The sequence below is a fragment of the Salminus brasiliensis genome, chromosome 1 (genome assembly GCF_030463535.1).
Source record: "Salminus brasiliensis chromosome 1, fSalBra1.hap2, whole genome shotgun sequence".
Lineage (NCBI taxonomy): Eukaryota > Metazoa > Chordata > Actinopteri > Characiformes > Bryconidae > Salminus > Salminus brasiliensis.
Genome location: NC_132878.1, coordinates 58,148,645 through 58,173,929, shown reverse-complemented (window position 1 = coordinate 58,173,929; position 25,285 = coordinate 58,148,645). Strand labels below are relative to the sequence as shown.

At 42.5% G+C, this 25,285-nt stretch overlaps 2 protein-coding genes and 1 long non-coding RNA gene across 4 annotated transcripts in view; 2 read left to right on the top strand and 1 right to left on the bottom strand.

Moving 5' to 3' along the window:
• Window positions 1–25,285, top strand: part of gpcpd1 (glycerophosphocholine phosphodiesterase 1) — a 252,304-nt gene that overhangs the window by 161,239 nt on the left and 65,780 nt on the right. The window lies entirely within an intron of this gene.
• Window positions 636–6,383, bottom strand: bmp2b (bone morphogenetic protein 2b). 2 transcript variants are annotated; one of them, XM_072683141.1, is made up of 3 exons: window positions 5,839–6,383; window positions 4,541–4,899; window positions 636–1,840 (listed from the first exon to the last, which is right to left on the bottom strand). In XM_072683141.1, the coding sequence occupies exons 2-3, from the start codon at window positions 4,884–4,886 to the stop codon at window positions 948–950; spliced, it is 1,239 nt and encodes a 412-aa protein (XP_072539242.1). In that variant the 5' UTR covers window positions 4,887–4,899; window positions 5,839–6,383; the 3' UTR covers window positions 636–947. The 2 variants fall into 2 exon arrangements, with proteins under 2 accessions (XP_072539242.1, XP_072539235.1); XM_072683134.1 differs by lacking the exon at window positions 5,839–6,383 and having other exon boundaries at window positions 4,541–4,961.
• On the top strand, window positions 4,838–19,844 carry LOC140559604 (uncharacterized). Its single transcript, XR_011979900.1, has 3 exons — window positions 4,838–4,994; window positions 18,240–18,423; window positions 19,511–19,844. It is a non-coding gene; the product is annotated as an uncharacterized lncRNA (long non-coding RNA).

Sequence of the window (25,285 nt, the reverse complement as noted above, 5' to 3'; positions counted from 1 at the left end):
TGAGTAGACTGTGCCCCAGCATGAACAATCACAGCAGGCCCAATCTTCTTCTTTGTTTGCTTCTGAGATTATTAATGAAGTCCTCGTTTATGCCGTGGCTCAGGCCTTTCGCGGCGTCTTTATCAGCTGCTCGCAATTCCAACTGTCCGAATGATAGATCACTCTCACCATGAGATGTTTGACTTAAGACATTTTTGCGTAGCTCTGACCTAAACATCAAGGATCTCTGTGTACTGGGTGTGGTTTTTTCAGGGTTAATTTGAGCCAGCCTGTAGGGCCAGCTGTTCAGACATACCTTAAGCCTAGTCCTAGACTAAATAGGATTTGAAATGAAGAACCTCTAGTGACTAGGATTAATCAGAGTCTGAAAAACAGCCCCCAGACAAGGCGAGCAAAGGGCAGTGCCCGATTTCAAAATTTCAAAACTGTTGAAAGGAAGATGGAGGAGGAATGACTGAAATATCTGCCAACCACTCAATGTAGGAACAATGTAGTATTGCAGAAACTGGTCTGAGTGTTTATCCAATTATCATTATATACACAAAGCAACAATATTGTAAGATACAGTATGTTAAATGAGATAAATAAATAAATAAATAAAAATTAAGTCTTTTCAAATAACGTATCTCCAGAGGCACAATGGGAGAAGATATATTTTTTCATGATAAATACACATAAATCATTTACAAATAAAGTGGTTATGATGAAATAAATACATATTAAAAATCTGAGCATCATACTTCATGTGCTATTGAAATGTACTGAAATGTACATTGGACAAACATCTTCAAAACCACTGAAAAAGCAAAAACACTCTCATTAAAATATTTATTTTCCCATTTTTTCAGTCAACATAAATATAATTATATATATACTTTTCTTTCCTGCAAAATAGCTCTTTGAATGTTCTTTCGTATAAATAAAAGTCTTCATTGGGAGTTTGCCTCTCACCGGCAACCGCAGCCCTCTACAACCATGTCCTGATAGTTTTTCAGCACAACTTTTTCATACTCGTCCAGGTAGAGTAGAGAGATGGGACTGAGTTCTGTGGGAACGCAGCAGGCCCGAGGAATGTTGGAGTTAACTGAGTTCACCAAAGTCTGGACGATGGCGTGGTTTGTGGAGTTGAGGTGGTCAGACAGCGGAAAGGGGCACTCGCCATGGCAGTAGAAGGCATGGTAGCCAGGCGGGGCCACAATCCACTCATTCCAGCCCACGTCGCTAAAGTCCACGTAAAGCGGGTGCCGGCGGCAGTTGGTGCGCTGGTGTGGTTTCCGCCGCTGCTTGGGCCCTCGTCGCGCCTGCCGCTTCTCTCTGTGGGGCTGCAGGAGGGGTGTGCCCTGACCGTCGTGGCTGTAAGTAACCAGCAGCGGCCGGGACTGCGGCCAAGAGTCCTCGTCCCCGTGCAGGGAACGGCTCACCCTCACGTGCCTCCTCCTGTCCCTCTCGGCCTCCTTCTCTCCGCCGGTCTCCTCAGGGTGAAGCACCTCCACCAGGAGGCCGTGGTTGTGGTGCGAGTGTGCGGTCCAGCGCGCCACTGCTGAGCCCACGTCAAAGCTCTCCCATCGCGAATGAGAGTCCTGCACCAGGCGAGTGTCCAGCAGCCTGGTGAGAGGTTCCTCTGAAGAGGACTGAGCTGGCCTGAACACCTCAAAAATGTTTATGCGGTGAAATCCCCCTGCGACACTGCTGTTGCTTTTTGTAAAGTCACCTAGCACTTGGTCTCTGAAGATGCGCAGCTCCGCCGCTGTGATTAGCTCCTCTGCTGGCACTGAGGTGAGGTTGAAGAAGAACTGCTGTGTAGTCTTTCCTTTCAGACTAGACAGGGCCTCAAAAGCTTCTGTAATGGAAAAACACAAAGAGAAACACAATGTTACAAGCATACTCAAGGCTGGACAGACAATTTGGCCCACAGTCAGACGCTGTAGGCTGTTTTAAGTATGCTGAGCTTAAAAAGCAGTAGATAGACTCAAAGTGTAGGCTCATCATGCCATAATGCTGACTGGAAACCGGACGAGGCTGACCCCTTCCGTAAGTTTACCTCAGTGCTCTCTCTGCTAGCTCTAAGTAATAGTTGGTCCAGGTGTTATGGCATTTAAAAAAAAAAAGAGTTAAGTGCAGTGGGACTGTTTTGAGAGGTAGTATTCTAGCAAAACCTAGATGCTTCACAAGTATTCATTTGAAGAAAAAAAGGGGTTGCAATCATCACTTGAAAAGCCATATTTTTTGTCTTGGATCACTAAAAGACAACCTCACACCAAAGAACCCTTAATCTCTTTTAAAGTGAGACGTTTTGGAAATTCCATTCTCCATAATCCAACCTATCTGCTTCACAATCGCCGAAAAAGACAAGCATATTTCATTTGATGTGGGAAAGCCCTGTTCCTTCCTTTCTTTTTCTTCTTTTCTTGTGTTCTTTCTTTCTTTCTTCCTCTTCTCCCTCTCCCTCTGTCAATCCCTTCAGAGGGGGAGTAACTTTGTGAACGTGTTGGGGCATGTCTGGAGTAGTCAGCCACAGTTATGAGTGTATCAACATTCCTAATTTCTGTTTGTGTGTTATGCCAAACAAGGAGGCAACAGCTAATGACAAGTCATATGTTTTAGGCTCTGCAACTCCCCTGTTACTATGGATAGCACAGCAGCAACAGATAGGCTAATAGAATTAAGACACAGAACAAAATAGCTGACAGGATCTCCAGATAGGAATCAAATGATTCTGATAGATATGGCTGTAATTATATTTATATTGCAAGCCATTTAATCATACAACTTGTGAAAGCCATATCTGAATCCAACAATGACCTGAACTGCTGTCCTGCTCTTAAAATAAGATGACCTCAAATGAACTGCATTACCTTAATATACTAATATGAAAACACTAGTCAACAAGTCATTGTGAGGCAACTAACTTGAGCGTTGGCACAAGAGAACTGGCTGTTTTAGGAGTAAATGAAACAAAAAAATATTCAGTAAACAATGTGCAGCCCTACCACCAAGATGCTGACAAATGATCAAAGCTATTGTTTGCACTATAACAGCACTACCACTGGGTGTCATCCATGCGAGCCCACATCTCTGTGCAAGGCCTCCCCGTGGCCCCAATGACTCACTTTTGGACGCCTCCCTAAAAAAGCTCTCGTGCCATCTCTCTTACTACAAACTAGCAATCACCACACTAAAACAATTATTCACTGCTACAAAACACTAATACACTGTGCAAGACACCAAGGAGTAGGCCAATGCATGTTCCAACAACCTGAGTTACCTAAGTTACCCCACAACTTAGCAAAAAGGTCACAAACATTAAAATAGAGCAAGAAAAGACTTGTTGATCATCACATACAAATTAGACAGGCAATAGATCAAGAGAACCACTTCATAATGGGACAAAGTCATATATAATCACACCTATAAAGAGATAACCTGGTAGTAGTCTGAGAAGGCTTAAAAAAGACATACCTTATATGTAAGTAAAATCTAATGTGATGTTGTGGAGTTTATGCCCAACCAGGCCTACAAGTTTATGCTAAAATGCCAAAAAATGCTTATGCCAATAAATCTCAACAGGAATGTCATCGTGGACTTATGACAGTGCTATGAAAAGCACTGCTAAATGTGCACAGATACGTCTGGAAAAGTGTTCTTAGTGCAGATGTAAACACTATCAGCTATTTTTTTCCGAGAGGCTACAGTCAGGATAGCATTTTTTTGCCTCTTTTAATAACAGTGAGCGCCGGGTGTGGAATGCAGAGCCAGTTTCTCAATGATTGCATCAGAGAGTCAGAGACAGAGTAGGACCTTTTTGGTGTTACTTCAGAAAAGAATGAATAACAGCAAAATCTGTGATGTTAGAAGCAAAACCAACCACTTCATCAAGATATCAGTGTGAACCGCACTGAGATGCAACCAAGCTCATGTGGAGCGTTGGAAGAAAGATGGTCTATCACAGATTTGTGTATCGACTTTTTTTTTATAACCAAAGGAACCAGCAGACATGATGAAAATTAATATTTTGATTTATTATTATAAGTAACTAGTAAAACACTATTTTACTATTTTACTAATAAGTAAAATAGTAAAACACTACAATGGTGCAAAATCCATAAACATCTGGATTTTTTTTTTTTTTTTACAATGGCATACATGCAGTTATTGGAAGTTACTAGAGGATATACGTTTACACTGCTGTAAGCCAAAACCTAATCGTAAAACTGCTGTAGGCTCATAAGGCATGAGGCAATACATTCATAACCACTTAGTGTAGTCATTTTGTGTGAGGCTTTGAACCCCAGATTCTTATAAATGCCACTGTGCATAGCTTTGACTAAGTTCATAAAGAATGGATGAAATATGAGGAGTCCCCCTTTAAGCAGTAAAACACACTGAACCTCTCTATTTGTGCTGTTTTATGCTTCTTGACATAATTTGGATGTGATAGTTGATCTTCATATTGTGTCAAATGATTGTCATGATGAATGAACTAATACATAGATAATAGATAAATAGATAGATAGATAGATAGAGAGGCTCTCGCGCTCACCTTCATGATGGAAGCTCCTGATGGTGTTGGCCCTGCTGGCCGCCCTGTCCGCGCGCCTCCTCCTCGCGCCCTGCTGCTGCTGCTCCTGCTCTCCTCCGCCACCCCCCGCGTGCATGTGGTAGAGCTCGAGCATGTAGTGGGGCACGACGGCGTCGCCGCTGGGCGTGGGTCTGCGCTTCAGGCCGAACATGTTGAGCAGGCGCAGCTCGAACTCGCGCAGGAAGCTCGAGCTCTGCTCGCCGGGCCTGCGCCGCTCCACGTCGGGCACGAGCGCGGCGGCGACGCCTCCTAGCAGCACCTGAGCGAGCAGCAGCAGCGCTGTGACGGAGCGCACCGCGGCCACCATGCTCACGCAGATCCTAAGAAGAGAAGGAGAGAAGAGGCTGTCAGAAATGCAGCTGCTGCTTCCCCAGAGTGCCATCAGATCAGCAACAGCTGGAGGATCTGCGGGCAGGTGAGGAAGACCCGTAGAACCCCCCCCCCTCCTCCTCCTCCCCCAAGCGCACACACATACACACACACATCTAAAGGTGTTTCAGAGGTACGCAAAAAGTCTGAGATAACGCCCCCTCCTCCTCCCGTATGTGATTAACCGCAGTGAAGAGAGATTGATGGAAATTTTTATAAACGGGAGACCAAAGAGTGTGTAAGACAAAGACAGAGGGGGGATGAAACGTGGTGAGAGGGGAGGGGGGTGAGAATCAAAGAAAAAAATCGAAAGAAAAGGGAGACATGAAGAGGGCAGACACGGAGTCTGCAATTAGGTGAAGATAAGAGGAGGGTGTGTGTGTGTGTGTATGTGTGTGTGCGCGCAGCGCGGTGTGTCTGCATGCTGTCTTTAGATCACGCGCAGGCATGAAAGGAAACTTCTTAAAAAGAGTGTGTGTGTGCGTGTGTGTGTGAGTGTGTGTAGGGGGGTGCTGGCTGCGTGGCTAAAAAAGTAATGTGGTTTAAAGCGCAGTGTTTTTTTTTTTTTTTTTAGTTTTGTCGCTGGATAAAAGGGAAAGAGAGAGATAGAGACAGGGGGAGAGAGAGGTACACTTAGAGCTACAGCTACAGGTGGCTGCCCTACACCACACATCTGAAGCTGTGCACAGTGAGTCAATAGTCAGCAGCGTTATCAAATAAGGAAACAGAGAGGCGCAGCTCACAGTAACAGTCGATACTGTCGATACTAAAACTCTAAAAACACACAAGCAAACCCCCTCATCCCCTCATCCTCCACCCCACCACTAACAGTAGCACTAACATTTAGCAGCCAACAACAACAACAACAAAAAAAAAGCACGTTTCATTACCAAACGAGGACGCGCTGCGGTCGGTCGTTGCTCCAGCTGTCGTCTCCTTTAAATTCTTCATCAATTCGCGTTCAGAAAAATCCACACAGATAAAGCCAACGGACTTCACACAGCAGCAGCAGCAGCAGTAGCCCGGCTCGCCTCGTCCTCTTCTCCTTCATACCCGCCAAACAGGCTGCGTGAGTCCACACTACCCAAGCCACACACACGCTTCTCTGCTGCTGTTGTCGTTTCGCTCTTTTACCACACTGTGATAAACAGACTTAGACAGCCAAGCGCGGGAGTCCATGTGAGCACGGCCGGAGACGGTGAAGGACTCGCTCCTGCGTCCTGTGTTGTCCTCGTCCAGGTGAGCTGCTGGCCGGGAGCGATGTGGAGGCTGAAAGTTGCTTTGAGGCTCGTCTGCGCTCTGTAGCCACTGAGCTCTGAGGAACGTCATCACCGCGTGCGCCGCGCGCTCTGCTTAGGGCCGCGCTGATTGGAGGCTGCCTCGCTCCTCGCGCTCCGCTCCGTTCCCCTCTTCTTCTTCTTCTTCTTCTTCTTTCTTTCTTTTTTTTTTTTTTTTTTTTTTTTTTTTGGTGTTGTTGTTGCCTAGTGATGTCACCAACGCAACGCTGTCACCCACCGTGTGTCCGTTGGAAAAATACACGTCCAGAAAGTTGGATGCTTTCCGGGCGTGTGAAGAAGGGAGGACGAAAGCCCAGAGACTCGCAAAGGTCTTCATTTCGATCCTTTCTCGAGTCAACACTCTTCTTTTGAAGCGAGCAAAGGTCGTTTAACAGTTTCGAGATGTGTTTGCCAATGTTACGTTTCACATAATCTGAACCTGTATCCCATTTTCTGGTGTTTTTTTTTTTTTTTTTTAATACTAGCTACGTGTGAGGACCACAAGGTCTAGATTTCCATCAGTCCTGATCTGGCACTTCATGCAAGGCTAGTTCTTCCTTTTTTAGTTCATTTCATTCAGTTCTGTTGGTTCAGCACCTTAACTGCTTAGGTGTTGCTCATGAGTCTCCCTTTGAAGCTTTTTTGAATGCTACATACAATTTACAGAGCTTAAACTGATACTTTTGTTTTCACACCTCCTCAAGTTGTTTTCCAGCCACTTCTACTTCTGCTCATGTCATTATTTCAGAAACAGCAGTACTTTTTGCTTGGTTTCTCCAAGTGCCCACCTCTGGTAGCTGTGCTTTTACATTAGCAAGCCATGGTTCAGTTTGTGAGCCTGTGAGCCTCCCATATTGATTGCTGAGAGATGTGAAACAACAGCAACTTTCACACATCAAGTTGAAGATTAAGCCAATCAGACAAGAGAATGTGGCAGCAGTTTTATTTGCCGGTGTTGTACACCCCTCCCACCTCCTGTAGAGCTGGCGTGACATTGTCCTCCAGTTGGTGATTAAGCTTTACTTGTCTGTATTATTTTGTGGCCCAATACTGTCCTCGATTAGCAGTTTAAGATGGAAAAGTAGCTTGGTTTGTAGTCAGTGCTGCAATGTAGCCTAAAACCCGACACACAGCTGGCATGTGTGATGGCTTTTGGTGACACGGATTAAAGGGGATTAAGGGTGTTAGTGACTGATCACTCTCTCTCCTAATACTTCATTGACTTGTCATTCCAAACCCGAAGACAGAGGTGACTAATTTAAAGTCAGATTCTGTCATCAGGGGGCAGGCAGTAAAAGCAGGACAAGACAGGATTACCCCCCACCCCCTCCTCTTTAATTTGTTCATAAAATGTTAGATACCCCCACCACCACCACCCCCCACCCCCCCTGAGTGGACAAGCCCATAGTGCAGTGGTTGAGTAACAAGGAGGAAAGTTGGGCCGAAGCCATTCGTATTGAAAACGTACATGACCGCGTGCTTAGTAAACAGCATTCATGTTGAAGGAATCAGCATATGAAAACCCCTCATTGATTACAGGTATTCATTTCAATTACGTGATGATGGCAGGCTTGTTTTGACAAAAGCAGCTGGGCTATTGGGCCGGGAGAGATGGCAGCAGATGAAACTCCATCGAGATCAAAAGATATCTTTGTCTTCTCCTAAGACAATAATGTCTTATGAGGGATAAGCCGGGATCATCCACTTAGCAATTAAAATACACTGACGCATTCCATTGCTCAGGTGATGCTGCCACACCGTCTCGTAAGAAGTGTGTTTAATCAATTGATCGCTTTGAACTGCATTAATGAAATTACTGCAGGACATCAACACTTTGAGTACAGGCTTGCCAACAGCTGCTCTGGACTGTGCAGCCGATTCAACGCCGGGCAAATTAAAGGGTATACAACAGGCCGCACCTATGGCTTCACTGACACACAAATGCCTGGACAGCTTTCAGAATTTGCATTGCAGTTTTTGGCCCGATCTCTCTTCCAGTAAGGCTTTTTGTTTTCTGCTCATCAGCTGGTTGTTGTGAAAACATCAGGTCATGAACTTGGTGCTCTAAACCCTCCTGTGGCCAAAGGTGTTTTAGATTTAGGGATAACACCCCACAATACGTGTTAAGTAGCCTTAATTACCGAAAACAAGGGGATTAGGGAGAGTGAAAAGAATGTTTATCTTCTCTTTATTGTCTGCTGGCGTGGCCCGAGTCCTTAAGGAGAGAATGTGTCCACAGGGCCTACTGGTATGTGTAAGTGTGTTTAAGTCTGTGTGTGTGTGTGAGTGTGTGTGGGGATGTGTTTGCACACGAGTGTGTGCGGGTATGTAGATCTTAATACAGCTTTGATACCTCATTAAAACCTTAAAGACATTACCGAATTTGTGCTTGATGTAATTACTCACTGATTGGATGAAATGTTATCTGGGTTGTCTATTATTTGCTCATAGACCAATGTGTTGACATGCCCTAATGGTGGCAGGCAGCACTGAGTGCAGCCAGCATACAAAGCTCGCTCCGTTCTCTATCCCGGATATAACCCTGCGCCTGTGGCCTAAAAAGAATGAAATCGGGGTACTGACCCATGTAGAGGAAAATGCTTCTGCTTTTGTGCACCTACAGGATCTGTGATCCATAGCTGTGAGACCGCTAGCCGTTGGTCATCTTTTCTATTGAACTTTAAAAGGCGGTCCAGTAAAGGACAGCATAGGGCAATGGGTGCTGGTGGCAAGACTGTTATATTTGCTTTTGAGTTTACAAAAGAATGTGAATGACTTTGTTTTTCTGACTTTTTTCTTGAAGGGGTTCTAAGGGGTTCTTTTGTAACACTTAACTTCTGCACCAATATGTCAGATATAGTTTCACATGTGAAATGGTCACAATACAAAATGTGTTTTATTCACGTTTGTTTCTTTAAGAGTGTGTATTCATGATGAATGTTTTTTTAAATGATGAAAAGTTTTTTTTATTATTTTAAAGCATTTAAAATATACATAATTGGACATTTTTAACTGCATGCTTTGTGAAACATAGGACTGGAAGTTGGTGTATTTATTGTCCACCGAATCTATCGCAGATCTAGAATTAACCAACCCTGTTCCTGATTTTCAGTGGGTGGGGCCAGTTTAGTCTAAAAAAACCCATCAATCTAGCCAATCTGGAAGTCTTAGATCCATCACTGACTGTGAATATCAACAGTCTAACCAAGATTCAGTCAGTTGTTGTTAATGTCTATTACAAGCTTCAAATTACATCCTTTTGATCTTCATGTTTTATTTAGAATGGTCAACGATGTTCATGTCTATTGCTTTTATCCAAGCATGAACATACTAGCATATAATAGTGTTTTTTGTTGTTTTTCTTTCATTTTAACAGGCCTAGGTTTAATAGTCATTATTGGTACTGAACATATACAGCCAAATCAGTAGTCTACACTGAGAACAAAAAGCCCTTCATGTAATATTAGTACAAGGGATAGTAAAAGGGATCTTTGACTTAACAATAGTGGATCCCCTTTTAGTGCTATATAGACTCCTTTGTCTTAAATTGCTGACTGGCTGTATACATTACATTTCTTTTTCATTTTCTTTATAAAAGTCAGCACTTTATGATCTTCAATCTGCTGTAGTCAATAACAGCTGTGTTGTTATTATTTAGTTACATTATTATGAGTTACATTAAAAAAAAAAAACATTTTTAAAAAGAGGTTTTCAATTATACATAAAGACCTTTCTACCTGGCGAAGAACCATTTAAGCTTTCAAATCATTCTTTGAGTGGAAAGGTTTATATGAAACCACTGCACAACTAAAAAACCCTTGAAGAACCTCTTTTATGAAATGTGTAGATTTTTGAACAAGAATGCTTTATACCCGAGTCATGCTGATAAGCCTGGCAGGATGGTTTTGATACTCAGGAGTATTATACAGCAGTTAGTTTTAGCACGCAAGCTTGGGAAGCGTTTTTTCACAAACACTGTACCACCCCAATGAACCCTGTTGCTATAAATCATTTAATGAACCAAGAAGTAGCCTAAATGCCCTGAGCAAAAGAGAACAAGAATGACCTAAAATGAAACTAAAGGATTAAGACAATAATTAAACCATTACAAACAGAGAAGTAGAAACAGTGAGTAGGAAACAGTGTTTAATTAGTTGGTCTATGTAAGGAGCTGGAGAAGGAAATGCTGTGCAGTGAATGAGTCGAGTTTGTGGCATCAAGAAGCTATAATTTGGCAGAAGGAAATGCGAACATTAAAACATATTAAGTGGTTTGTTCAATGCTCATTTTCTTTTCTTCCTTTTTTATTATTTATTTTCTTACTTATTTATTTTCGGAAATGTATAAAAGCAATAGGACACTCAAGATAGCAATACTGACAAAAAAATAGTCTTTTTGTCAAAAACACAGTCCTCACATCTAAGACGGCTGTGTGAAAAGCATGCTGTATGCAGAAATTGGCTTAGAACCTAATTACACTGTACATATTACAAGTCCTTCATATTGTATGTAAATCTAAAACAGTACACCTACCTCCACAAAGGTAACACTGTATTTCCTTGCACAGTAATTATTTAGCCTCAATACATAATTAGCATGATTAACTCTATGTAATTACCGACATTTTCTTCCGGGTCTTGTGCTCTGCAGGTTTTGTTGTTTTGAGTGGACGAATTCTTTCAGGTCTGCACTGCAGCAGTGCTTCAGCTGATGGTATGAATGGAAGAGTGACAAATGCAGTGTGGCTGTGATGTTTCAAAACCACAGCATCTTTTTTTTTTCAGAGCTAAAACAAGCTTCTTCCATGAAACACGGAAATACATGGGACATTCCACTCCCAAACTGCTGATGCGTCCAATCACATGGTTCATAGCAATGCCCCTTATTGGTCACCACAACTGGGTTCCATGAGAAAAACCCAGAGTTTGGTTGGCTACCAGTATGTTACCAAAACATGGCACAACCACAAAGGGATTTTGGTTCCTTTGAGCGCAATCATCATGGCTATTTCAACATAACTTTGGGCCTAAGCTATGCGCATGCAAGTAATATGAGATTTTCAGCTCCAAGCCCTTCTGTCTGAAGCCCAGTCTTCTGTCAGTGGAGAACATAGACTTTTGTCAGTGATCTGTCTCCATGGCTGAATCAAGGCACATGTTATTGCACGGCACAGGTAGCTGATGAAGAGTAGGGATCATTATGGAAGTATCAGAGGGCCTGTGGTCCTCTGCTGTATCCTCCAATAGGCTGTGTAGAGCTCCTGTCATCACCTGCATTCCACACCGCTGTCTGGGAACAAGACATGGAGATGACTCTGCAGACTGAGCCCTCTTACACTGTGCTAACAGTTGTTTGGCTGAATGGTACTTGTGCATTCCACTGTTAGTCAAGGAAGCTCATGCTGCTCAATCTAAAGCCGACCCAGACCTCCCTCTCGGGGTCCGATAAGCAGAGGCAGCACTTATCATACATGTAGTGCAAATATTAAACAGCCGGCAGATACCAGAAAAATGTCTTGCCAAGTCTCGCCAAGGCGAATGAAATGCACCACCATAAAGCATGAGTAAATAATTGTGGACTCATTCCATGCAGCCCACTTCTTAGGCCCTTATCATTACGACAGCTAAGACACACTCGTATAACCTAGTCTTTCATAATAACAAGACTAGATGAGACAAGAATGCACCCAATGGGAGAGGTACTGTAGCTAGGAGGAGGCATCCAGTTCACAAGGGTGACTTCATGATTCATGCTCTCTACTTTACATGAGCTGCATAAACCTGTTTACATTACCCATGAAATTATGTGCGATTATTTGAAAACTTACTAAACACAGGAGCTTTTCCTTAGAACCTAAGAGAGGGCAGTAAGGACTGGGTTACATGTACTCCACTCTGCCAAGAATCCCACCAGATATTTCTCCCTTAAGTGCTGTAACCTTCACACAGCACATATTGGTTAAGTTTGAATTAGAGGATTAAGAGGGGCAAATATATTCTCAGGGCTTCCTCTGTAAATTCAGCTGCCACACTACAGCGAGCCGGATAGCTCTGCTTAAAAAGTTTTCCTGATTGCTGGTCCACCGCTGCGAAACGTTTTTTTTTTTAAAGTAAATCAGCATTTGCAGGAGATTGAGATGAGAGATGCAATGCACTTCTAGTTTGGAGCGAGACTGGTAAATACAGGGATCTGCCCTTTGAATCAAACTGGCCTTGTAAAGACACCACATGTCACTGAATTATACGTTTGCATGATTAGAAGCTTGGGCTGCATAAACATCCCGCGTCAAGATTTACATTTCACCGCTTAAGCACAAGCAGCTGTTTATAGCCTCCCCCGGAGAAACGAGGGGACTCTGCTATACATAGAGGCGAAAACCTTAAAACTCCATCCTCGGAGACTCATTTAGATTAATGGATGCGATGTCAAATTAAATGTCAATTACGGAAAACATGGCTACCGATCACCCATGTTACAACGGAAAACGCTGTAATGTTCAACATACATCAAAGTGTCAGTGTAAAGAAAGGGCCTTAATGACTTTGGGTTTTCATATCATACTAACTGGCTAGTGGTTTCTGCTTTACTGCAGTTTGCTGTGCTGATAGGGAGTTCTCCTGATCTGCAGGTTTACACTTGAGACCCGATCTTAAGTGCACATACCACAGATACGCAAACCTAAACACGGCATTTAAGAGAACGTCAAACAAATTCAAGTGGCCTAATGTGAAAAGGTTGTGTTATTTTATGTAAAGGTACACCATTTACACACACATCTTTACAAATACATTCCATACTTGTGTGTTACATCTTAAAAGTGACTCTGGAGCAAAGGTTTGAAAAAGTTTGAATACTCGCTGGGATCTGTTTTCTAACTCGGTTTCCAAAGTGCAATGCTTAAGCAACAGTGTACATATGTAGCTTACATAACCAAATTATTTATAGCTTCAGCGATACGGAGTGAAGAAGGCAATTATTTACTTGAAAATGTACAAAATAACCAATTGCCTCAAAAAACACCCAGTGCTGGACATATCCTTAATGGCCTAAGCCTCTGTGTGAGTTGTGCGAGCTCTGGAGGGAGGTAAAGAGTAGACGTGTTTTGGCATCCACACAGCAACATTAAAAGTGTGTGGTTTCACAATAATAATAATCTCCAGAGCAGCTGTGTAAACATTTAACTGAGCACGCCTCTTGTGGCACGATATGGGATCCTCATGTGGAACTGTGTCTTTTGCTTGATGCAATTGTGTGTGCATATCAACACTTATCTCCATGTGTGTATGTTTCATCTGCTATTGACTTAATCCTTGACCGTGAGGTTTTCACAAAATTGGATTTCGGAGCTGTGATCGAGCGACTTTCCCTTATTGTACGTATCATTTCAGAAGTATGGGCTCCTAAACTTCATTTCCCACTGTATTTGGCCTATGTTAGAGATCTAGAGAGTCCAGGTACTGTTTTGTTGCTCCAACATCCAATTCAATCCAAGTAACATCATGCTGAATATTAGTATTATGCTAAATATTGGCCAATATGATCCAATCTGATTTTTGTGTTTATATAAATGCTTATAAAGCCAAATAATTCAAGTAAGATGTTCTGCTACCTAATACTGAACTAAAATCAAATAAATATCTATGTTTATATTGTGGACTGATTTGTTTGGTATTGATATGGGTTTCTATAATGTGTGTGCATTAGCCTCCTCCTCTCAGTCCTCCTCTGCTGAGTCCATTTCTAAACAATTCAAGAGTGAAAATGTGGCAGGAGTGTATTTCCCCTCATGGTTTAGGTAGCATGATGGACATACGTCTGGAGGAAAAGCAGTTTAATGCAAACTCAAAGCTCTAGAACCCCAATTATTCTGTTAAATTTACATGCTTCACTATAAAATAGATCCACACTTCAAACTGAAAACTGTTCTGTTACCTTAAAAACATTCCTCACTTCTGCAAGGTGTGACTAATGTCTGTCAATGGCACCTAAGGGACGCCAGAGGGCACCCTGCTAGAGCGTTAAAATCATAGCGTCGGAACTGGATCAGGCTTAAAATAGCCGATACCTGATTCACTAGATTGGATCGGACAACTCTAGTCAATCTAAATCTCTAGTACAGTGAAAGACACTGTAAAGTTTGTTATTAGGCCATCAGTTCAAGCCTTATATGAAATAGTCTGCATATGCAGTATCACTGAAGATTTACCACTAAGTAAACAGCAGTGTGCACGCATACTGACCCTCCAGCCTCTTTAACTCATGCGACTTAATTGCCTGTTTCCTCTATTTATCTTTGTGAAAACTGGTGCAGCAGCACAGAGTGTAATGAATAATCAGCCGGATCAAACACGGCCTTAAATTACACCAGAGAATCAAATGGAGGCTGATGCCCATTCATTCGCATGGGTAAACACTGTGCCTGTAATTCACTCTCTCTCTCTCTCATCACACACTCCATTACCGTGATGTGCCACTATGTCTGTTGTAAACAAACACCAGATGCCTCAGAACACACCTCTTTGATCCAGGTTCAGAGACCCCCCCTCAACACTGGTCTTCAGCAGTGTGGAATTTTTCATAGGGAAATACCAGGCTACTGTTGAAATTCTTTGAGAAATATATGGTTTGAATCACTGGTGTACATAAAACACAGTAAGGTCTGTGCTTAAGAAACACAAATTCTTTGCATTATTTCAGATTACCAGCAGAGTTAAATGAACATTAGCCATTTCTCCCTTTTCCTGCTAATTCAAAATTAGGAAATATGTGGAACGTATTATTATTTTAGCAATATCATCAGCACATGTGTATTAGGTGTACTAACCTGTTAGAAAAACAGCTCCTTATCAGTATGACACACCCTTCAGCATCCTGCTACTCCTCCCATATCTCTGTCTGTTTAGCTACAACAACATGGAGGAAGTTGGTCAGTTCTGACTGTGTCACTTTGCGTAAAAAAACATGAGGTGCTGCCAAAAAACATCACAACAAGAAACAAGCTAAAACAAGACCAAAATGGAGATAATTATTACACACAAAGGGGCTATAGTCAGACAGAGAATTATCCACATTCCAGATTTGTGAACACTATAAATCTGTATAATGTGCAAAATAATAAACAAAATGAGTAGCTTGATCTTCACCACTTTGAGAACTGAGTAAAGTAAAGCTTTGGGTGAACCTCCTTCAGAGAAATATGTGTAATACTGATGAACTGTAGCTAACAATGTTAAATAGCTAACACAGGTAGTGACTGATACACTCATGGGATCTCATTACAAAGAACTATCGGATAACAAATTCACTTGACTATTGTTCAGCTGCAAATGTGAATCGTTACGAGATGAATTATAAGTGTTTGTAGATTTAGCATTTCACTATTAAGAAGCTAAATGTCATAGTGGGCAGCACCACATATCAGGGTAAAATGCTAACATCATCAGGCCCCCAGACATGGGAGTTTGATGCGCTTGCCAAACATCACCACTATGTTGGTGATGATAATACTCCATTTTAATGCTTTGTGTTCAAGGTCAGAAATAAAAGGCAGCTCCAATGGGGAGAAAACATGCCAGTGTTGTTGTTCGCCGACGGTTCCTGGCTTTTCTCCCCACTCTTATAACTTGGGAACCACTCAGTCAGTTTGCATTGCTTTGCATGTAGTTAGCAATTAGTAACTGGCAAAATCCATAGAGTGTAATAAAAAGTAACAGCGCATAAGGGGTTAACCAGGTAAGACCTTTAAAATTAGCTAACACATTCGGCACCCAGTGTATTAGGTGTTCCATTGTTTTCAAGCAGCTTTTCAAATGGGGCAATTTGTACACTGCAAAGAATGCTGTCTAATACTGGGGCTTGATGAATGACTTGGCTGACTCAAAGAAAACTACTGTTCCCTGCATTGATCCAATATCTACACTGAACCCACTTGTCTACATTGCTCCACACTGGAATAGTACAGCAGGTTTTGAAAGCACAGGAGGCTCTACATGAGGAGAGATAATAATGGATTTTTAAAACAGAACTTTTAAGGAATGCACACAGGAAATTTATATTTGTGCCTTCCAACAAATTTCATTCTCACCTAAAAGCAGATCTCCCTCTCTCGCCCAGCACATGCACACACTGTGAACTGTCTCATTGAAGAAAGTGATTTGCTCCTGATTCATTTGCCATTCCGCTCCCACACAGAGGAAGAGAAAGAGGGTCTCTCACTTGGTTTATGTATGGATCATTGAGAAACACTGGGCTCCTTGTCACTATGTCAGATTTTACCTAAGAATGAAGCATTCTATTTTCCTAACCTGGTTAAGTAATCACATTACCTAAGGCTCTATAAAGTGGAACAAACAGTAGCATAGAGCTTCAGCTTCTTTTTATGTGCCTTGAGTGACAGATTGGCTTTCATCAAAGAGGCCAGCATCGAACTTATGGAGTCATTTCGGCTACGCTAAGAATACTAAATTGATCCTCATATGCGGAACATCTGGTGAAAAGCAATTTCCACCCAAGTGTTTTAGTATTTCCTTATAATTAATTTCATATGTACATGACAAGAGCTACTGGCCTCCCAGAACAGGCGCACAAAAGCCAGCTTTGTTCGGCCCTGTCAAAAAAAGTAAGCTGTGGTTCCTCGTTAAAACTCGCTCTGCTTTGACGCTCGAATCGATGATGAAAGCCTGGGAGAGGAAAGTCCCATCTCCCACCTCAGAGGCACAGAGGTCAAGCTTTGTGCATACATTCATTCATAGCTGGTCAGTTATGCACCTACCACAAAGATGAATGAGGCAGGTTTACTGAAATGGTAAAAAAAAAAGTTGCCTCATCAAAACCAGTGATTCAGGATAAGTTGTGGTCCAGGTCCATGGACGCCTGGAGTAGTGGGTGCAAAGTAATTCTTCAAGGAAATTCAATCCCTTTAAACCAGCGCATCCTGAAGAGATGATGCATTACTCCGGTTATGATGAACTCAACCAGAAACTTGCGAAATTTGTGAAATTGTGAAAAATCTTTGTCATGATCTATTATTTTATATTGACCAAGAGCTGAACTAGTTGACAGCACTTCTGTGTGCTGGTACCTCTACTGTATATCTGATACAAGTAACATCCCTGATCTTTTATTACGCCTAACAAAATTCTGGCACAGCAGGGAACTACAAAGTGTGAAATACAACGGCACCTGTTGTTACTTGCTTTGAGCGTCCTCAGATAAAAGTCAGTCTTCATCAGATTAATCATTAAAGCAAGCAATGAGCCAGCAGCCAATACATCACACCAAACAGACTGATGTTCGATCAAACGCTGCTGTTTGGATAGGGTGTCTGGGACCACCTGGGTGTACACATGTACTGGAACCGCCGTTTGGCAAAAAGCTGGTGTTGCTCTATCATCTGAGAATGTTTTCTTTCTACGCGGACTTCCCCCTTCCTCGCTTACCTCAAAGCCAGTGTTTCATCCTCGGCGACTCCACAGACACCTCATACGGAGGAACATGAATGGGCTGAGGCTGCTATACACAAATGAACAAGAATGGAAAATATGCTCCCGCGTTGATACAGTGCACAGATAAAAGCAGGTGTTTCGAGTGTTTTGGATAACTGCTGCATTTGAAGGTAATGTATGAAACATCCTGTTTGCAGACTCAAAGGCACAGCACTGTTCATGTGTTCTTCTCAGAATCAAAGTGCCTCATCTCTCCTTATCTTTTCATTTCTTCTGCTCCTTGCTTTGTGTCTGCCAGCTGTTTTCCTAACCTCTCTTTGCTTTCAACCTAAAAAAACAAAACAAAACAAAAAACATGACATATTGCCATTCCAAACATACTCCATTTTGTCTCTTTTGACAAACTGTGACAGAAATATGATGGACTGCCCTAAGATAAAAATAAAAAAAGTCTCTTTCCTTTTTTTTCTTTTTAGTCTTTGTATAATTCAGGGGCCCAATTTGACCAAAACTAATCAGGTGACATGTAGAGATGTCTATCTTACTTCCATGTCTTTTATCTTCTGTTAGGTTTTCAGAAACCATCAATGAAGCAATGGCATTGATCATTTAACCCTGCTGACCTTGTTCCTGATCTCCGGAAAGGATAGCATGACTGCTGAGTGATGAGCAGACGGCAAAAGAAGGGGCACTACAGTCACCAGGGAATCGTGTCACCAAGAGGTCAAAATCATGAGTTGCTCCCATTATCATGGTGAGCCTCCTTGTTGGCAACTTCAAAAGCATTTAAGTACAACAGTAGGAGTCCAGAGAACCTTTTGTGACCTGGCGTCTTTGTGTGAGGGTCTAGAGGGTGACTGGCTTCACTCAGAGTTTTGACAGGCCTGGTGCACGGTGCCTTATGAAGGGTCTAACGTTACACGAGCAGCTCCGGTATTAGAGGCTGATGACGAACAAGAAAAACTGAAGGCGCTTCGTTGGCTTCTAGCAACTAAGAATGAGTGGAAGAGACAACAGTTAAACGGGCGTAGGAGCGGTTGCTATTGGAAAATACAGTAATAGGTGCGAGAAAGAGGAAGTCATCCAAAGGGCCTTTAATCAATCTTCCCAAGATGAGCAATCGAGACGAATGGCTTGAGTCAGGGTTTCACGCTCCAGACATTGTGGGCTGGTAGGCGTATAGGAGAGACGGGCTTTAATTTGTCTTCTCAGGGTGTCCAGGCATCTTTAAAAGCCTAATTGTTACCAAAGGCAGCTTTGGTGCCATGCGCGAACGGAAATGGTTTCAAGACCCACTGCTCACTCACACATCCGCGAAGTGACCACGAAGGAGGCTTCAGGCACTACTTCAGTGCCCAGTGAACAAATGCAGTACAGCCTATGATAAAGTTTCAATTTACAAAAGATTTTACAATGACATAGTCACATAGTAAGAACGCCAGGCCAAACTGTGTGAAGGGAAATGGTTTCAAGGCGCATTGCTATAAACTCGTGCACTCAAAGTGACCACAAACTGGAAATGATGAAGCACTAGGTTGCTTAAAGCATTCATTCAATGTCAAGCGAACACATTCACAACAGCCTCTCATAAAGGTTCAATTTACACAAGTTTTAGAATTACAAGACCAAAATTACATTGGCAAAACCCAACAATGGTAAGAAATCCAGGAAACCGTCTGACGTCAACTACAAAGAACCAGAGATTTGAAGCAAAAGTGTGTCCGTTGATACTTAAATGTGAATGCCACAAGAGCAGTGTTCAGCTCCCCCTAATCTAGTCTAGGCATGATAACCTTAGGTATAAGGTCAGATTAACAGGCATTCTCTTTCACTGTTTACAGGAACATCATCTCCTTCGTGTGGCCACAATGTAAACTCCCACTATAGGGTTTCAGGTGCGGCGGTGAAACATGGGAACCGAACGCTCAGAGCGAACTCAGCCCATCTTTGTTCCGCACACACAGGAGTGGTAATCCCTGCACCTGAGGCCGTTTTCAGGGAGGTTCCTGTAAGCCGAGAGCTGTCCAGGACATCCCGGAGGAGCAGCCACAATGCAGTTATGCCCTCTTAAGATCCATTACCTGCTTGAGCTCTGGCAGGAATGTGAGGAATTCTGCTTCTTTCACTGGAAAAGTGGCTGCTTATGCTATTGTCTTCCTTTTGTACGTGGTGCGACTTGGGGTGCATGAGATATGGCATTAAAAAAAAATGCCACACTGTGACGTGATTATTCGACGTAACTGAATAGCAGTCAGTAACAAAGCACTGCACTGAATCTTTCAGCATGTGCGGATAGGGGAGATTAAGTCATTTCCCCCCGACAATCCAAAGACAACATCCCATCATCAGAAAATACTGTAGCTATATTTCTTCTTAAAAGGACGTTCAGAGAAGACGTGAAATATGAAATGAAAAGTCAAATGTTGCCAAGAGGTGCTAAATCCCCCAGGATGGGTTCAGATAGAGGACACCTGCACCTCTGCTCTTAATGCTTCTGGAGGTGAGCTCGAGGCAGAGCGAATGCTACCGCTTGATGGACAGGAGTTAAAAAGAATGAGTGGAAAACAGTAGCTTCTCTGTGCACTTGAGAATCATGGCTTGATCATCACTAATGCGACAGTAATTGCTCCTTGATGGTTGGCCTGCCAAGACCTTGCTGCGCTGCACAGTCTGGGCAGAAAAAGGCTTGCAAAAGGAATGTCAGTGGGATAATCCCTGTGTTGCCGCCGACAGATCCTCTTGACCTCTGAATGCGGGATATAATGTAGAGGGTGAATTTGCACTAACAACTTAGTTAATGATGCCGATTTAAAGCGAATAAGTAAAGGTTTTACGTTTTTCAAGTAATGCACTGGAGTACAGGAGGAGGTGCCGGAGGCGCTCAGTTCTCTACAAATGACCACAAATGGTTCTGGCATGCCAGCCAGCACAAGCATGTGGGGAGTCTTGCTATAGGGCTGCTCCGAGCATGTGGAGCACACTTGAATATATATCTAAATATTTCATCTCAAAACAATGGAAGCCAAGGATCTTTCAATAGTCTGAATTCCTTTTCCATGTGTGAGAAACCAGCCCCATGAACCTAAAACTGTAACAAGCTTATTCGGATTAGCCATTACCCATGGCTGGAGACAGGAAGAACCAGATGTACGGAACTGTCGTAAAAAGCTACATTTACATTTAGAGAAGTCAGCATTGTGGTTTGATATTGAACATGCACCCACTGTAAGTTACACACACATCTGGGCCTTACTGGAATCCTTAACCTTGTCTAAAAGTGTGTGCTGAGATGAGCCACACTTCTATTCTAATAAATGTAAATTCAAGACCTCTTAAAATAATAAAGTCATTGATTAAAGAGCTTTTTTGAGTTAACTCAACATAGTTTAGACAGGTTTTCTAAACCCTTTTTTGGTTCCACCTCTCAGTTTGGTTGACAGTTGATAATAAATTAAGCAACAAAAACATTAGTAAATCAGCTGCAGCTGAAAATGCTTAAATATTTTGTAAGCTGTTTAGTCTGTGTCCCTCCCCTTCAATTTATTTGCTGTTCATTCCCATATGTGAGTTAGAACTCAGGCTTTTGACTATGTCACGCTGAGCCCTTGCTGGGAATTAAACTTATGATCTCCTTAGACTAGATGATCAGCAGTTAGACCAATTTTCGTTCCTTCCTGAACACAGAAATGTAGGCTACATGGCTTCACAGCTCTAGAGTGGTGCAACTGTCTAACTGCCTGCTGGATAAGAGACAAGAGATCATGACTTTGAATCCCACCAACACCACAGCCCTCCATGGTCAGGCGTCAGGAGAACAGAAAGGCCGCCCTCATTACTTTATCATTTGAAGCCATGCCTTTTTACAGTGAGACTCAGTGCCATAAAACAAGGTATCAGCCCTTGTGGTCATAACAAATTATAATAAGCTTTTCATATATAACATTACATAAAACTTCTCAAGCCTTGCCCTCTATCCAGGCCTATATTTGATATGGTGCAGTTCAACATACAGAAACATCTTTGAACAAGCAGCTCTGCCCAGAACAAGGTGAGCATGGCACTGGCTGAAAAAAAGCAACAACAACATTATCTTTAGCACATTTCTCCAATATCTCTGAGCTGAGAGGAGTCTGTTCAAGTGATCCACATTTCAGCGGGCTGAAGGGGTCAGGGAAGCGGTGCCAGGGGCCTGTCAACAATCCCCCTGGTTTGTCATCGGCCTTATCAGATTCTGCTTTGCCTCGCGCAGTATCTCCTTCCTCGGCGTGAATGGAAAAATGGAATTCATTCAGCCAGGAGAGCGTATGGCGGCTAGCCGTATGTGTGTCTTTGACGCTGGCTAAACAAAAATGGATTCTGAAAAATGCCAGATCTCTTCCAGATGGTTTCACACGCCACCTCACAGTGCCGTTTCAGCACTGCATTTATGGCCATCATGCCTCAATGTGGCCATTCTGTTCACAGAGCTCCCATGAGATGCATACGATAACAAATCATTTTTGAGTGTGTGTGTGCGTGTGTGAGTGTGTGTGTAAAGAGCTTTTGTTAGCACTAAGGTGCTAATTGTGTATTTATGTGTTAAACATGTGAACTTACAACTAAACACAATAGTTCATGTTACATTACAGTGCCTGCTAGCCTAATAAGCTGTTAATATGCTATAGGAAATGGTGCTGCATGTTATAGCAAATTAGCATTTGTTTTTTAACAGAAGAGGCAATGTATTATTAAGCGTTTTTAGTTCGCCCTCAAAGACTAAAATCAGTGGTCATTCCGAAGTGCTGAGCATTAGTTAAGACACGACAGTGCCCTCTTTAGCATTTCAGGATGCGGCCTAGGACCTGGTTAGGTGGAAGACGAAAGGCTCTTCCTGTTTCCTCTTTTCTTGGGGCAAATTATATGTTTTAAAGGACTTAAAGGCTCCAGCTGACTTGTGTGCAATTCTTTCCGTGTGTCTGTTCTCATGCTTATGTTTGAGTTTAGTCAAATAGCATTGTAATATGACCAGTATATAAAAAAAAAACCAATGCCTGATATGTTCCAATCTGTAAGCAGGTCTTCATTATGTTGCTAGCTCTTTCTTTCTTCCTGTCTTTCTGTCTTTCCTTCTTTCTTTTCCCTTCATGGTCTCACTGCTGCACCAACAATTTGGAGGACAAACATGCAATTGGCCTCAGTAACAGACAGCCCCTTTAGTTAAAGCAGTGCAGTGTGAATTATGGCAAAGCTTTGAATTATGGGGGAGCTACAGTGCTTCTTATCTTGCAGGGGAGTTATTTCTCTGACTTTGTTCCACGGCACTTAGCCGTACAGATGAGCAATTGTTAAAAGCGGGAAGAACAGGAACCCTTCAGACGCGAAAAAGTGCACATTTGCAAACATTCAAACTGTGGTATGTGGTATAATTGAGCCAACATAGGTTCAGTTGCCTGGGGGCAGTGAGCTATATGGTCGGCCTTCGTGTGGTGCCATCGGGGCATAAGCGCTTTAACACATACAGTATATACACATATATATACACACAGACACACACCCAGACATACGCATGCACAGACAGCATGACACACATTCCTTTCTAATTGTACATTTGACGTCTTTCAAAGTGGAAGAAGTGGCAGTCCAGATACAAGGAATCCGGGGATAAGACGATATGGACCACATCCGTCCCGCGTCTCCCGTGGGCTATTTAAAAGTACAGTAGGCTGTATTTTCCGCTGCAAAGCCAAGCACCCACCCTTCCGTCTTCACTCCATATTGAAAACAGATGCTGTTGGATGCAAGGCCTTGCTAATTTAAGTGGACAGGGCATATGGAGCAGAATCATTGCACACTACCCCCTATTGGCTTTCATTTCAGAAGCTTTCGGAAACACGCCCCATGAACAGAGAGGTCTGTAGCGCAGCAGTGAAGAACTCTTTTGACTTTTATGAACGTGATCCCACGCAGAACCGAGTCCAGGCAGGCAGACAGTTCCCCAAATAAGCCCGTCACACGTATGGCCTTTCCATGCTCTTAAGTACACTCCTCTGTAGAGGCAAAGTTCACAGCTGGTAAGCTAAACAAACATTACGGATGTGATGATAACAGTATTTCTCCAAACACACGCGCACACGCATGCACACACAATATGATTCGGGTTCTTCTGAGAAGTACAACTTCACACAATTATGTTTCGCAAAGATAAAATCTTTCTTTGTTTTCTTTTTTCTTGTTATTTTTTGAAGGAACTCAGTACCCTTGAGTTTGAGCTCACATGGCAGAAACTCAGGACCGCTGTGGACTACAACAATGTCGTGTAATGATACAGTTTTTTTTATCCCCCTGAATGTCAGTGAGTGCATGTGCACCACACAGAGATAATTTACTCAAATTGCTATATGTGGGCGTGTGTGTTGGTGAATATCAGTACTTTTTAGCTAGTGCTTGCTAGTTTAGCACTGTGGTAATTGCAGCTGTGCTTTTTTGCCCCAGTACTGTATTGACTTAGCCCAGCCTGATCAGCGCACACACACACACACAGGTGAGTGCAACTCTTGCTTAAGTCTTGTTGACACATTTGAGTTGTCAACTGCATCTGGACTTATTCATGCCCTCTTTGGATAATAACACAGTGCAGAATACAAGAGCGGGAGTAAAACATGAATGGAAAAGGCATTATAGCTTTTTTAAAAGCCGCCATAATCCATTAAAGCCCCTTTACCCAGTGCAGTCTGTGAAGTGTAATTCTTTTTATCTTCCTATAAACACAGACCACATGCTATAGCAAACCTAGCTCAATTCGATATTGACCATTACTGCAATACATCGGTGTAAACACCTCGGCGATGACAGCTTTAACAGAACAGAAAACATTGGCTAAACATGTTTCCCTCCTTCAGTGTTCCAGTATTCAGATGGTTTTCACTATTAGTGACCAGTTGTAAGTTACTTGTCACCAGCGGAATGCAAATTACACAGACAACCTGTAAGGATTTGCATAAATGATAGTTTGGTGAACGTATGTATTTGATATAGTAATTTACATCATTTAAATGGCTGGATATTAATATAAAATATACTACTGTGCAACAAGAACACAGTTAGAGGAGCACAGGCTTGGCTGCTGATTCTCTATGTTCTCTATGTTCTCTAGTTACTGTATGGATTTATGCCGTTCAATGAAGGGCTTGCTTGATTAGTTTGGTGTAGTGTAGTGAATAAAAACACTGCCCTTCCAGACCAGGGTTTGATTCCCTGGCTGGGCAAACCTACCACGCTACACTAATAACACTCCTTGGGCAAGACTCCTAACATTTCATGTGCTTCATACATGTAAATGTTTTCTTAGATAAACTAGGTATTAGATGATGAACTGTAAATACTGGCATTCCTCAAATTAGAGCATGTGTATCTGCTCCATATACTATACCCTATACTATTGGCAGTACTATAGACAATTTGTGTGTGTGTGTGTGTGTGTGTGTGTGTGTGCATTTGCACATCTGTGTCAGCAATGCATGCAACTTAAAGTAGCTGGATTCATTCTTTAGAAGGGGTGTCCACATACATTTGGACATTCTCTATGTTAAATGATATGCACATTTGAATCAAGCCATTTCAATACATCACATTTGTAA

What these genes read in the sequence shown, in the direction of transcription:
- bmp2b (XM_072683134.1), bottom strand. Translation starts at nt 4,961, where the DNA reads ATGGCACTCTGGGGAAGCAGCAGCTGCATTTCTGACAGCCTCTTCTCT. An exon ending in CAGGAGCTTCCATCATGAAG is followed by an intron (nt 1,841 to 4,540) that starts GTGAGCGCGAGA and finishes TTTCCATTACAG; the next exon opens with AAGCTTTTGAGGCCCTGTCT.